Here is a 14,950-nt window from a genome sequence, read left to right on the forward strand (position 1 = left end):
TCCTGCCTTTTTTTTTGCCAAGTTGCTCATCCTGCCTTTTTTTTACTCAAAACTCCTGTCCTGCCTTTTTGATTTGAAATTTCATCCTAACCCCTCAAATAAATACAATGGTAGCTCCCTTAATTGATTTATTGTATGATTTTTAAATCGTCCTGCATAAATGTATGAACTGAACGAAAAATATTGTATCCATATTGTAAAATGAAAATAACACTTTATAAATTTAATATGACATCTGATGGGTTTGTTTTGGATTTATTACTATCAGGAACGTTCAAACCCAAATATGTAAAAGCCAAGGATGAATAAAAACATGAACACGTGAGAAACTATATGACTAAAATGGATTAAACACGTCTTGTTAAATAATCTTCTGTCAGTTCTGCTGAAGGGAGTTCTAATTTTCTGATTTTTTTACTAGAAAAATATTAAATGTAGTATTGCAAATAATCATTTCAGTATTGACGCAAGGACTGCTGAACTCATGATTCCCTAAAAGTCTTCCAGCAGCGGTGTTAACCAAATGTTAGACAATAAAAATACCACATAATACATTCGATTCGTAAGACGTACTTGTTTTGATTAACCGTCATCTAAAACGTTCAAACCCGAAAATTGGAAGCAAATGAACTAAAATTGCAGCTTTCGGTTGCCTAGTGTTACCTTTCTTCGTCAGTAGAATCAGTTGTAAGTTGTAACACAGTACATGGTATATTAGACATGAAGATGGAATTGGTAATTAGAGTAATTATGAATATAATATTTGTTTTCATCCGTGTATCACTTTCACTGGTGATCAAATAGATGGATCTGTCATATAAAAGAACAGCCGAATTCATCTGAGATCGACTTTGTTAACCCTGGACTCCTTTATTGTCATGAACACAAAGATGTACTTTGACCTATAATGGTTTACTTTTATAAATTTTGACTTGTCTCATTGGCACTCGAACCACATCTTCTTGTATCTATAAACAACAAATATCATATTTATTGTTTGTATTCTATATCCAAGCAGCCTTTGTCTTGCAATCATATTCTTCAATGTACCAAACTATTTCAGATGTGTCTATTTAATATGTTGTATATCTTCTGTTTATTTATTATAATTATTGTGCATGAAATGTGTATAACTAACTATTATGTTCATGTGTATAACTAACTATTAGGTTCATGTGCAAATAAAAAGAAATTCATTATAGAAACAATCTTTGCTATCCTGAAAAAGGCATCTTATATTTTAGAATTTGCCAGCCAACTGAATGTTAAGTTATCAAAATAAACATAACGCCGATTCCTTCTTCTCATCAAGAAATACCGAATAATTAACTTTCAACAAAAACAGAATTAGGGGTGAATTCTAATTAAATCAGCAAATCTGCACGATAAAGTCGATATAGATATTGAATATATAGAAGATGTTTTTTTTTATGGCAATACTATTCATAGTGGCAGCATACACAGTGTTTATGTTTTGATTACCATGATTATGCTACAATAAAAGAGAAAATAAAAAAGTTTTTTAGTCCAAAGGTAACTTTATTCAAGTAAAGGCTCACAGAACTAGGTGACAAATTATATCCAAATGCAAAGATATAAAAGTGCACTTGTTATGTCTATACATATAATCTTCGTATGCTGGGGATTTATTGTGCACGTAGGTGTCGATGTTGGATCGTCTTACAAATTAGTTTCAGTACCGTTTTTTTGCTATATAATTGGCAAGCCTTTCCTCTTTGTCTTGTGTGCGTGTTCTTGGATTATATGAAACAATTTCGGCTGCATTTCCTTTCATGATATCCTCGTATGCTGGTGGACTAACAGTAGGTAAATATTTTGTATCGTCAAGTAAATCAGTTATTGTACTGTTATTTGGTATATGATGGGTGTTTCTTTCCTCAACGTCTCCTGCGTGTGTCCTTGGATTATATGTATCAATAGCGGTTGTATTTCCATTGATCATATCTTCATATGCTGGTGGATTATCTGTGGAAAGAGATGCTGTACAGTCTGGTGTAGAATTGATGAGCATTTCCAAATCGGCTCCATACTCCAGCTGCATCCTTGGATAAGCAACACAGGCAGCAGCATTTCCATTGTCATAGTACAAACCTGGTGTAAGAATTGTAATTGTTACTCATCTTAACTTTTCTGTACTATTACATTGAGTTATTCCGTTAATTATTTGAATAATAACCTATCAACATTGTATTTTTAAGGGTTCACAAATATGCATATTTTATTCAAAAGATTTACCCTAATGAATTCGAAGCACATAGATTATTTAGTATCCCGATTGTTTGTTCTTCTGATGTAATGTCTTCTTAATAATATTCAATATTTTGAATTTTGGTTATTTCAATAACGGTCTTGTTTGGCCTTTTATTTTACTTTTGATATTTGAATGTCTTATTGTATCGGTTTATTTTCGGAGGTTTCAACACATTCAGTGTAAGAAGAAAAACTATTTATCTTGGAGTAAAGTGTTTTTGTATTGTTTTCTTCGGGAGATGTTGTTGCATGTTGATTTTTTAATTCTTACCTATAACGCGATAATGTTGTTGTTCATTTGTCAGTTGTAAGGCCCTTGATTGTTGTATACGTATTCTATTTTTTAGTCTCATCTTATGTTGTTTCATATCGTCGTATACACAGCAACATACACAGAAGAAGATTATCATTGCCACTACAATTGCTCTAAATTGAATGAGATAGTAATTTTAGCCACAAAAACATTTCATATGTTTATCTTAATTGTATTTCTGAATACATTGTACTACGGGGTTTATAGCTTTTATGTATATCAGCCTACATAAATCTCTCTAAGAGAACAACCCAGATATCAATGGCTATCGAAAGAAGGAACCCCAAATGAAATAGCTAAGTAATCAATCAAATGATAAATGTTCTTTTACTTAAAACAGTTCATCAATGAAATTGGTTAATAATTCAACTTTTTGAGTACAATCTGGTTTTGCGAAAAAAATGATTGCTAGGTTGTTTATACATATATAAAGTAACTAAGGTATGTAAAATCATCACAGCCATATGAATTGTCTTTTCTTCCTTTATGCATTGTCTATTTTATCAATAAAATTCGTATATCAAATGATTTTTGTATTACAAAAAGCTAGTGAATAAATGTCCATTTTTCATTCACTATAAACATCTGATCGGAAAGTTGTTCTCAACTTAGGTACCGTGTGATGGGCGCATTGTCATACTTTAAAGCAACAAATAAAAGTGAACACTAGTTAATGTAACAAAAAGAACGTAGAATTGATATTGAACACCACGTCGACTTCAACGACCTGGACTTGGAATATTTTATTCTAATGCACCATGTTCGTATAATGATAAATCTCACACACACATTTTTTATTGATTGATCAACTCAGTTGTTTCATATGAAATGAGGAAGTGGGAATTACGTCTATGATACAGTAACTCACAACACAAACATCATAATACCTTGAGATAAAAATAGATGGCCTACAATAGACTAGTGCCACAATGTGTTAAAGATCAAATCGAATAGAGTATGAAATAGTGGTGATTGAAATGTTTTAACTTGTATTTACTATATTGGGTTGTTTTATTTCAAATCGATATGTACGTAACTTGAAAATGAAATATGCATGTTTTTACTTAATTAAGATTTTTATTAAATAGATAATTCATTTACACGTATTAAAGTTAGTATACACTTTCTTACGCCGGAAGAATTCGGAAAAGATTCTCCTCTGGAGAAGGTGTGTATTCTGTATGTCTGTATCCCGTTGTGCTTCTTATATATCTTGAAAATCCCCTAGACTGTGTATTTATTCTAAAATATATCATATGACATTTTACAAATGTTTTTTGGCTTTTGCAAGTGACATCTTGTTTAACATTTTTATCAAATATCGATGTAAGTAACTATATAGTATTTTCTGAAATAAGATTAAAAAGCCGAACAAACTTATGTTCAATTTCCTTATAAATGACGGAAATGTATTTAGCCAAAAAACATGCTTTTAGCTGTGTAGTGACCAAAGACCTAAAGCCACATATGAAATAGTTATATGACGGTTTGTTTTTAAAAACCGATGTTTATAACGACAGACTAGTATAATTCAAGAGAAAATATAATTATGTTGTTTCTATTCATGACACAAAATAACTACACCAACTTTAACTCAAACCAAAAGCAAAGAATTACTACTTGTATTGCTGTTGTTCATCTCAAAGTCATGATGAGGCCTTCAGTAGCAAAAGCTCTCACTATATATTCTGGCCAGAAGATCAAATGATTACGTAATGTGTAAGTTTCACCTTTATTGTCACTGTTAAAAAGACGCAAAAAAAATACGAATTTGAAGAGCGTTGACGACAAACACATCCGAACTGTGTTTTCAAAAACAGCTTCGGTAATCTATTCTTGTGGTAATAAATTCTAAAAATTTAAGTTTTACGTAAGGACTTATTGAAACCGTCATGGATTTAGTAAAATTTTATATGGATAGTTCATTTAGCTTAAATACCTCAATTTCTTATTCATCATCACATTTTTTTCATAATCAAGTAAAACGTTAGCCTAAAATGTTTATTTATTGACCTAAAAAGATGAAATTTTGAGGAGTGAGAGGTATGAATAGACCAAACGGGACCTTATAATGAAATCAAAGAAGTCCATTAGTGGTATTTATCATCCTAAAGTCATCTTTTGTATCCTACTCAATTGTATGTAGGCAGATGAGATAAATATTTGATCATTTATTGGTCCACACTATTTTCTATCATGATGCGGCTTGATTTAGATTTTTCGAAGAAATTTTGTTAGAATCGCTGTAGTAGTCGTCTTAAATTATACTACATTTTTCTCAAACTATTGAACTGAGTATAACATAACTTGACAGTAATGCTTGAAATAACAAGTTTTACAAAGGAAAAACATCACATTAAGTTTATAACACAAAAAAGTCTTCTTTATGTGTAATACCACCAAATCATAGTACCTCACATTCTGTTGCATTCGAAAAAGGGTAAAACAATCAACATTCCTTTGAATCTGACAGTTGTAGGAAATTAATCCTACATTTAAATGCAGTTAAAAAATTCTGATTCAAAACTCTTGGGTGATTCAAAGCACTATTATTTTTTTTTACTCGGTGTGTCTGTAGAATATTTTGGAAATTTAAGGTTACATGATTACTAAAGCTTGTTCACAGAAAAAAAAGGTGAACATTTTATTTATTAACTTCCAGTGTTTGTTATTTTCTTATGTGCAGTGACATGTTATGTCTAATATGAGCAAAACGACGGGTACAGCATGTGGGTCAAGACCTGCTTACCCTTCCAGAGCACACGAGAATACCCGCAGTGTTTTGTATGGTTAGTGTTGCTCAGTCTTTGGTTTTCTATGTTGTGTTTTATATGCTGATGTTTGTCTGTATGTCTTATTCTTTTTCAGCCATGTCGTTGTCAGTTTATTTTTAACTTATGAATGTCCCTTTGGTATCTTATGCCACTCTTTTACACACGTATCAATTGTTGTCTGATTGTGCAATACCAGGTGACACGTTTTAAGTTCCTTCGATGTTTAACACTCTGGTTGTCGAAAACTTAAATCATTCTTTAAAATTCCAACACATTTATGAATTATTTGTCACTTTTATTATTGAGGGTAAGTATTGTTAGTAAGCAATTAAGTACTTGATGTTACATCTGATTTGACTAGGTATAAGTACATGTCTCCGTTTAAAAACTTCTTTGTAAACTACCCCGTTCAAATTGCGACACATAGTGTCAGTTTTTATTTCATACTGGGTAAATATTGATATCGCATCAACATGTTTCGTTCTAATTATGGTATTGCATATATAAAAGGTCTAGTGAGGAAGTAAACAATTTATAATTGAATTTGATGTTTCATACGGCATAGTTATTTTATTTCCTGTCCTCCACGTTATTTGCGTGTCAATTAAAAAAACGATTTGAAATTCTACTGAAATCTGCATTTTTAACCAGGGTCTAAAAAAACTGAGTCCTACAGTGATTTCACATCCTCAAGGCTACATTTTAAAGTATTATACTGTCTAAATAAACATTTAGTTAAAAGGACGAAATCCAGTTGTAACTAAAAGTGTATTAAAAAAGTTTCTTGTCAATTATTAACTACATATCCATAATCAAAATATATGCTTTTGGTGACGAAACTTCTGTTTATTATAAAAGGCCATGATCTTTTCTATCACTGCCGTTTTTGGATATAATATGTTCCTGTTATAAATTCAACAGCTGGTTTAGTTACCCCGGTTTTGACATTTTTACCTATTATGTCTGTTTGTTTTGTTCACACATCGTTATCAATATAATGGAATTGTATGCGACTGTCATACAAGTGAGAGGTTTAGCTAGCTTTCAAACCAGGTTTAATCCACCATTTTCTACATAAGAAAATGCCTGTACCAAGTCAGGAATATGAAAGTTGTTATCCATTCGTTTGATATGTTTGAGCTTTTGATTTTGCCATTTGATTAGGGACTTTCCGTTTTGAATTTTCCTCGGAGTTCAGTATTTTTGTGATTCTACTTTTTGCTAATATATTTACCCAATGGTTTTGTGAAAATTACGACGAATGTTCATCCTGCTCCTGTTTCTAGTTCTTTGTCTTTGTCTTCGGTTGTGAGTTGTCTTTATGTAAGCTGGTGTAGTATCTGTCTTCTTCTTGGCTCGTGCTGTCATGGTCTTGTTATTAGATGTGGACCTTCAAATACAATTATGATGCCGTTACGTTGTCACATTTCTAAGCATGAATTTAATGTTCGCTTATATAAGTGGATTAACTAATCATGTTTTGCAATAACTTGTAGTCCTGTGTGTTTCCATTGAAGTAGATGATTTCAAATATCCCAGTTTCCAAAATAAGTAAACATATTATCTTTGGTCCTGATGTCCTCGATGGAAATGTGTAATGAATACGAACACTTATAAGCCATTGACAATACTAACATAACTTTTATTAAAAGGAAGAGCGAAATCAGATATTGCAGCTTCGTCTACAATATCTTTCAATATACCGGCGTATTGTCATCAATAAAGCAAAAAATAAAAACGAACGCTAGTTCATGTAGCATAAATTACGTAACACTTACATTTGGACACCACGTCGACTTTGATAGTCATTCATAATGATGATTTAAATGGTGTGTTTCTGGACGATTGTGAACTATAGATTGCTTTTAAAAAATACTATGCTAAACGTTCTGCTCCAAATCTAATCAGATTTGTTCATTTTTGTCTTTATTTTGCCTATCTATGTATATTTTAAAAAGGAGGAAATTAGTATGAATGTCAATATTATTGATAATAACAATGATATTAATAATAATCATACAGATAATAATATTTTTTTTTAAATGGGATTACACAGTAAATTAGCATGATTATCTATACAACTAAATCTTTCCTGAGGCCCTCATAATAGAGATGACCAGGTTTTGTTGTAAATAATAAATGTATTGAAACGTGTTTTGGGTGGGGGTGGGGTTGAAATGTTTATGTCTGTTGATTGTTTTTCCTTCTCAAAGTGGGGACTTGAAAAAAATAAAATAATTTCAGATGCTATTGTACAATGTAGAAAACAATAATGTTGAATTATTAATGTGAGTAGTAAGATACATATACATGCAGGTAATACCTTTTTAAACTACATGCAGACGATGCGAATTACTTTACTTCAACCAGCGTATTTATGTTAGATTTATACATTACTATGTATAAAACAGCAGCTCGTGTTTCGTACGATTCGTAAAGTTACGATTTCGTACGTTTGTTCGTCAATATCCTAGTCATTTCTAATTATACATCGATCCAAAAACCAACGAACGAATGAGCAACAAACCAAAGGTCACCTTACTGCCTTCAATAGTGATAAAACCATAGAGTAAGATATAAAAGGCATGCGTATTCGTAGATGTAAAACAATTCAAAAGAGAACACAAACGGCCTAATCAATTCATAAAACAATAAATGAAAATAAAAAAGGCAGACAGTAAGTATAGACAATGAATGACATACTGCTGACTTGAGTGACATACACATTAAGGATTAACCTTTACACAAAAGTTATCGATTAAACAGTCGGTTATGAAAGTGCAGTAAACATTTGGAAACGCAAACAAAATATCTAATTGAAAATACATCAAACTAAAACTAAGTGACAGACGAAGACGAAAGAAATAATACGAAGAAAAAAATAAAACGTTCTTTCGATGGAGATGAAAGAAGGAGCTAATTATAAAATTAAGATGTTAATAATAGCATTAAACGAACCTTTCATGAAATTTGCATCTGTGTGAAATGTACCAAGCGTCATACATGTCATATTCACCAATTGTTTCTATGCATTTCCATTTACTATCGATGAGGCAACACGCTTTCATTATCTCACAATAATAATGATATGCAAAAAGTCCATTCATTCTGTACTTGCACTCTGTTTGCCTCGATTTCTGGGCTAAATATTGTAACAATAGTTATTACACAAATGTAGGTTATTTTAAAAAAAGATTAAATAAGTTACGTATAGAACAAGAAAAATATGGAACAAACGATACATTTTGCGAAGAATATTTCTAATTCAATTTCCTGGACTTTTTCATACAAAGACTCCAAATAACAAAAAACAACCTCAATAACCGTAATGGAGACAGAATCTAAAAAAAAACAGTAAATTGACTAATAAACCTTTTTCAACAATTGTCTACACCTACAGTTGAGAACGATTACGACAGGTGAAATATGAGGGGTCGTCTCAAAAATAAAATTGAAAAATATTAATGATAGCATATGATTAGTTTCAAGTGCCAATGAGACAATTATCCAACATGACGTATATAAAAGCAATTTTTGTGTACCATACTTTATTTTGTTTATTAAATATTTGCTTATCAAAATTAAACTTATTTGTGAATTGACTTTAAAGAAAAGAGAGGACTTCTATGTATCATTTCTTTAAGACGTCGAGTTTGAAATTAAAAAAAAACGAATACAAAAGACAAACCTGTATTTTTATAGCAGATATTAAATTATTCAATGTTTTATGTGTGTTGACTAGGGAGTACATGTAACTACAATGTCTGTTAATTTTTCTCTTCGGATACCATAATGATACTCACTACTTTATTTTTTTTTAATTCACCAATTTGATGTTCAACCTGTAATCGATATACAACGACAATGCAAAAAGTAAAATCACAAAAATACTGAACTCCGAGGAAAATTCAAAAAGGAAAGTCCCTTATCAAATGGCACAATCAAAAGCTCAAACACATCAAACGAATGGATAACAACTGTCATATTCCTGACTTGGTACAGGCACTTTCTTATGTAGAAAATGGTGGATTGAACCTGGTTTTATAGCTAGCTAAACCTCTCACTTGTATGACAGTCGCATCAAATTCCATTATATTGACAACGATGCGTGAACAAAACAAACAGACACAATAGGTAAAAATGTCAAAAAAAGGGGTACAGCAGTCAACATTGTGTTATCATCTTAATCACTATAAAAACAAACAAATGTAACAAAGAAGCACAAAAAGGCATTCATCAAATTTAACATCCTCATTTTGCTTTTTTTTTATACGACTTTATTTATCTAGTATGTAAAATCCACCCATAAAGGATGGAAGGTTTTAAGTACTGACGAAGAATCGCGCGTTTGACGTTACACAGGTAGATATAAAATAATTTTGTCGTTCAAAGTATGACAACTTAGATTTCGACTATTTCTCTTTAAATTATCCGGTTTACTGTGCCGTCGCTATACCTGCTCCCTGAAAACAAGATGCCGTATCTGACCAGAGATTGGAAGAAGCTGGTGAATTGCTTCGACCAAATTGTGTATGACCAAAACAAACTTAAAACAAAATAGCGGCAACGAATTAATCTAATTCGCGAAAATCAGTTGGAGTACAATAAATTCATAACGAAATAGATACCAAGTTTTTAAAGACCATTAGTGTCTCTTCTGATTCAGATTCAGATTCAAATCGTAAGCTTTATTGTTTTCCTGCTATTTTGATGACTTCGGAAGTAGGAAAAAAAATCACACAATGTAACATATAAAACAGACTTTCAGTGTTCCACATGGTCTGCATGTCGGTTAAAGATCCCCAATCCCCAATCCAAAACAAAGAAGAAAAAAAGGGAAATAAAGCTACTTTTTTTGATCGGATAAAAAGTAAATAAATATGAGAGCGAAGTATAATGTCAAAATAACAAATTGTAAACTTAAAACTCTATTCTAACAAAACTTACTAATTACAATGCCCAACTTGTTCAGCAATTGTTTCAGACGCATAAAACATGCAGCGGGGTTTTACTTTTATAAATTGATTTGATCTAAAACCTCCCCTTTGTATGGTCAGAGATGAAATTTAAAGACCATTATGCATGAAAAAAAAATAGTAGAAAACCAAAGCTATGTCCTAAAAAGAGGAATGGTAAGCAGTTCTAGCTTCTTGCAAGACACACGAAGGTCATTTTCGAGAACAGGCAAAGGAATATACGACAAATGGATAAGGTATGTTGCCTTTTGGGGTAAGGGATTACCTATAACAACCAATCAGTTCGGCACAGTCCAAAACGATACTGTAATGACAACAAGCTCTGTTGGGATATTTATACCATATGCATCACTGAAGAGACATTAATTGTCAAAATACGCATGTGGCACAGAAACAAATGGTGCCGTTAATGTTTCCAGTTCATTAAGGTAACATGTGCACTTTAACATGGTATCTTACAGCAGAGTAGTCCCTCGTTACGATATAATCGATGAGGCCTTTTCCTTTGACTTTTGAATCAATATCATTTGACCCCTCCCACAATTGAATGTGTACAACAAGTGACGCGAAGATCGGTTAAGAAACACAAAGTATTGCTGACGGACAGAAGTACTATTACAATGTTTCTTCTGCAAATTTCATAAATATCATTACAAAAACAAATTAATCACTATTGGCATGTTATTCAATCTGCATTGACAAACTCGCCTGTCTAAAAACTCACATAATCATCAAATTTAAGAACTAGAGGCTCTGAAGTCGCTCACCTGTATCGACAGTTGGTTTGGAAGTAATGTAAAATAAGGTTAAATCATAATTAATAGTATTAGATACCCTAATAATGATTGAGGCCAAGTTTGGTTTATTTTGCCCAGTAGTTAAATTTAAAGCAGGTAATCCCATTGTAGTCTTATAATAGTTACTGAAGACCCCTTATCATTATTTAAATCAGTTATCAAGTTGTGACCATTTGAAATTGTTTTTTTATACAATTTTCTCTTTGACTTCTATAGTAAACCCGTATGTTCTATTTTAAGCCATGGTGGCCATCTTGGTTGGATGACAGGGTCATCGGATACATTTTTCAAACAAGATACCTTATTGATAATTGTGGCTAAGTTTAATTCTAATTTGCCCAGTAGATGAAGTGGAAAGATTTTTGTAAAAGATTACAAATATTTAAGAAAAATTTACTATAAAGGGCAATTACTCCTTAAGGGGTCAATTGTCAATTTTGGTTATATTGACTTATTTGTAGATCAGACATTGCTGAACATTATTGCTGTTTACAGTTTATCTCTATCTAAAATAATATTTAAGATAAAAACTAAAAACTACAATTTACTCAAAATTACCAATTCAGGGATAGCAATCCTACAACTGGTTGTCTGATGCATCTTAAATTTTATGGAAGATAGATTTTGACCTGATCAACAGTTTTACCCCATGTCAGATTTGCTCTAAATGCTTTAGTTTCAGAGATATAAGCCAAAAACTGCATTTTACCCCCATGTTTTATTTGTAGCCATGGTGGCCATCTTGGTTGATAAAAGATAACAAAAATTTACGAAAAATTTACTTTAAAGGGCAATAACTCCTTATGGAGTCAATTGAAAATTTTGGTCATGTTGACTTATTTGTAGATCTTATTTTTCTGAACAATTTTGCTGTTTACAGGTTATCTTTATATATTATAATATTCAAGATAATAACCAAAAACTGCAAAATTTCCTTCAAATTATCAATTCAGGGACAGCAACCCAACAATGGGTTTTCTGATGCATCTGAAAATTTCAGGGAAGATAGAAATTGACCTGATTTTTAGCCATGGAGGCCATCTTGGTTGATGCCCGGGGTCATCGGATACATTTTTTAAACTTAATTCCCTAAGGATGATTTAGGCCAAGTTTGGTTGTATTTGGCCCAGTAGTTTCAGAGAAGATTTTTGTAAAAGTAAACGGACGACATCGACGACGACGACGACGACGGAGGACGACGGAAGATGACGGACGACGGAAGACGACGGAAGGCGACGACAACGACAACGGACGCCAAGTGATGAGAAAAGCTCATTTGGCCCTTTTGGGCCAGGTGAGCTAAAAAAAAGGCAGATAACGATGTTAATTGATTGCTGTAATTATTTACTGGAAGGTTTAATAAACTCAGCGTAAAATGAAATAAATACATGTAATTTGAATGTTATACAAAAGAGAGAGATATAAGTTATATTTGGTTGAAATATGTTTCTTCGTCCAAATAGTATAAAACGATAAATCGAAGGTGTAAACGTAACGTCATACTATTTATGAATGATTTTTAATTTTGAGACAACCCCTTCATTTTACCTGTAGACTGTAGGTGTCATTAGTCGGTGTTGAAATTTGTTGAAGAGGTCTATTAGCATGAATTCGAATTCTAACGAGGGAAGAACAAAAATTTGCTTCCGCAAATTTTTAGATTTAACATTGTTGTGCTGATATTTAGAGTAATTATGAATATAATATGTGTTTTCAGCCGTGTATCACCTTCACTGGTGATCCAATGGATTAATCTGTCGTACAGTAATCCATTGGATCACCAGTGAATGTGCTACATGGCTGAAAACACATATCTTATTCATAATTACCCTAAATATTAGCACAACAATGTTAAATCTGCCATCTTGCGGAAGCCATTTTTTTTTTCTTCAATCATTGGGATTCGAACTCATGCAATACTAACACAATGGACATTGAAAGAAGCCTGACACAAATGTTGTTTAGTCTGAATAAAATAAACTTCAACCGATGGTATAACACCATTGACTTTCACTGATATTTGATATTAAAATTTATCATCGATATAACAAATGTAACATTTAAACACCGATATTTGAATAAGTTGTATAAGAGAATTTAACAAAAAATTTTCTTAATATGAATTGATTCAGAAAAAAACCCAGAAAAAAACAAAAGCAAAAGAATCAAAGTATCAATGTACTAAGAAGTCATTACATAGAGATCAATCATTGAGGATAGAATAATAGGGAAACAATTATAATCCTGTGTGTAAAGCGGGTTTACAAAAAAGTATAAAAAATAAACACAGAAAAACCAATCTGTGAAACACCTTGGAATCGTTGTTTATTTTTTTTTTATCTTTTAATATTGTTTGATTAACTTATACACAACACATGGACCTAACTAAACTATTAACGAGAATGACTAAATATAATGTGCATGCACTATGAATACTTGTTTCAAACCATTGAGTAACTTCCATTAAACGAGATGGATAGTCGATATTGAAAACCAAAAAAAAACAACATTTTCAGGTCGACCAAAAGTCAGGCTTATGTCCTTCATAGATTCATTGTGTATTGACGTTTAGTAGGTCTCGTATCTGTCAAACCTTTATGGTTTTTTTTCAACTTTGCAATTATAAGTTCAGAGGACAGACATATTTACGTACTTGTAGTATACCAATTAGCTATTCCCAAAGTTAAAGTCAATGTTAGCAGTCTAGTAAAACTAGTTTGTTTTTGGAAAACTCCAATAAATTCAGTACAACTTATGCTTTATTTGCACATGTATTCATTCAATAAACGTCACATCTGATCAATGCTTACCGTAAACACTGTAGATTATGCAGAGCATCATACATTTTAGAAACATGGTTGATGTTAAAAGTTTGTCTTTCGTTCCAATACACATACAAATTTAATCACAAAACATAATTGTTCGGAAACAAACTCATTGTAACTAATATGGATTGGTACTTTGAAATAATATCAGTTGATGGTATTTAATCAATTAAGGAGAACAGGATGTCTTTATTGTTCAAAAGCACCACACGTCACGTAAAAAAAAAATTATTTGTTTACTATTATAAATACGGTTGCCATGAGAAGATAGCAACGAGACAATCAAACACCATTACTCGAACAAAAACAGACCAATACATGTGTTTGACGACAACAAAATCTAGCTGACAAAGAGCAGTCCTAAAAACAACACAGATATATAACTATTGAGAATAGTGAATCCTATCAAACTCCTTTAGTTCAAAACCTAACACAGTACATTGTATTACCTTGAACCAATTATATTTATATAGGTTATTCAAAGAGGTTAAATACATCAACCAATTTGTTATTGTTAGTTTTACAGTTTTATAGACGCTTTTACGTTGGTAAAATTTGTGCATACATAAAATGAGATATCGGGTATACGTAAATTAAACAAAAATACAATAACTCAAAATATTCTGATACATTTTCCCTTTAATTTGTTCGTTCGTTCGAGATCGTGAGGCACAGAGAGAGAGAGAGAGAGAGAGAGAGAGAGAGAGAGAGAGAGAGAGAGAGAGAGAGAGAGCATGTGCTAAGCATGTTCAGTTAATGAAAAGAACGTCAGATGACAAAAGAGAGGAAACTAAAGAGAAGCTAGTTAAAAATTAAAAAAAAAAACGGTTTCATTGTCGGATTGGAACGTCAAAAACATCATTCTTATACGGTTCATATAATGATTTACATTTGTCTACGATAGGAAACCAAACAGAACTTGGAAAATTGTAATTGCACTATTGAACGTGCGTACCAGTCTATTAATACATGTATTGTGTATATTTTTCAGGGA

The 14,950-nt window shown here is 31.9% G+C and overlaps 1 protein-coding gene across 1 annotated transcript; it reads right to left on the minus strand.

Annotated features, from left to right (window-relative positions):
• Nucleotides 1-1,531: 1,531 nt before the first annotated feature.
• Nucleotides 1,532-14,051, minus strand: LOC127714399 (uncharacterized). Its single transcript, XM_052220452.1, has 6 exons — nucleotides 13,942-14,051; nucleotides 8,317-8,500; nucleotides 6,593-6,748; nucleotides 3,716-3,826; nucleotides 2,543-2,697; nucleotides 1,532-2,112 (listed from the first exon to the last, which is right to left on the minus strand). Exons 1-6 carry the CDS (start codon nucleotides 14,024-14,026, stop codon nucleotides 1,694-1,696), a joined length of 1,110 nt encoding a protein of 369 aa, XP_052076412.1. The 5' UTR covers nucleotides 14,027-14,051; the 3' UTR covers nucleotides 1,532-1,693.
• Between the last annotated feature and the right edge of the window lie 899 nt (nucleotides 14,052-14,950).

The sequence above is a fragment of the Mytilus californianus genome, unplaced genomic scaffold (genome assembly GCF_021869535.1).
Source record: "Mytilus californianus isolate M0D057914Y unplaced genomic scaffold, xbMytCali1.0.p SCAF_9, whole genome shotgun sequence".
Classification (NCBI taxonomy): Eukaryota; Metazoa; Mollusca; class Bivalvia; order Mytilida; family Mytilidae; genus Mytilus; species Mytilus californianus.

Bases quoted from the DNA above. Each gene is read 5' to 3' on its own strand.
- LOC127714399 (XM_052220452.1), bottom strand. From the start codon at position 14,026: ATGTGTATTGGAACGAAAGACAAACTTTTAACATCAACCATGTTTCTA. The intron at 3,827-6,592 runs GTAAATATATTA...GATATATTTTAG, and splicing joins AATTTTCACAAAACCATTGG to AATAAATACACAGTCTAGGG. The intron at 2,113-2,542 runs GTAAGAATTAAA...TTCTTACACCAG, and splicing joins ACAACATTATCGCGTTATAG to GTTTGTACTATGACAATGGA.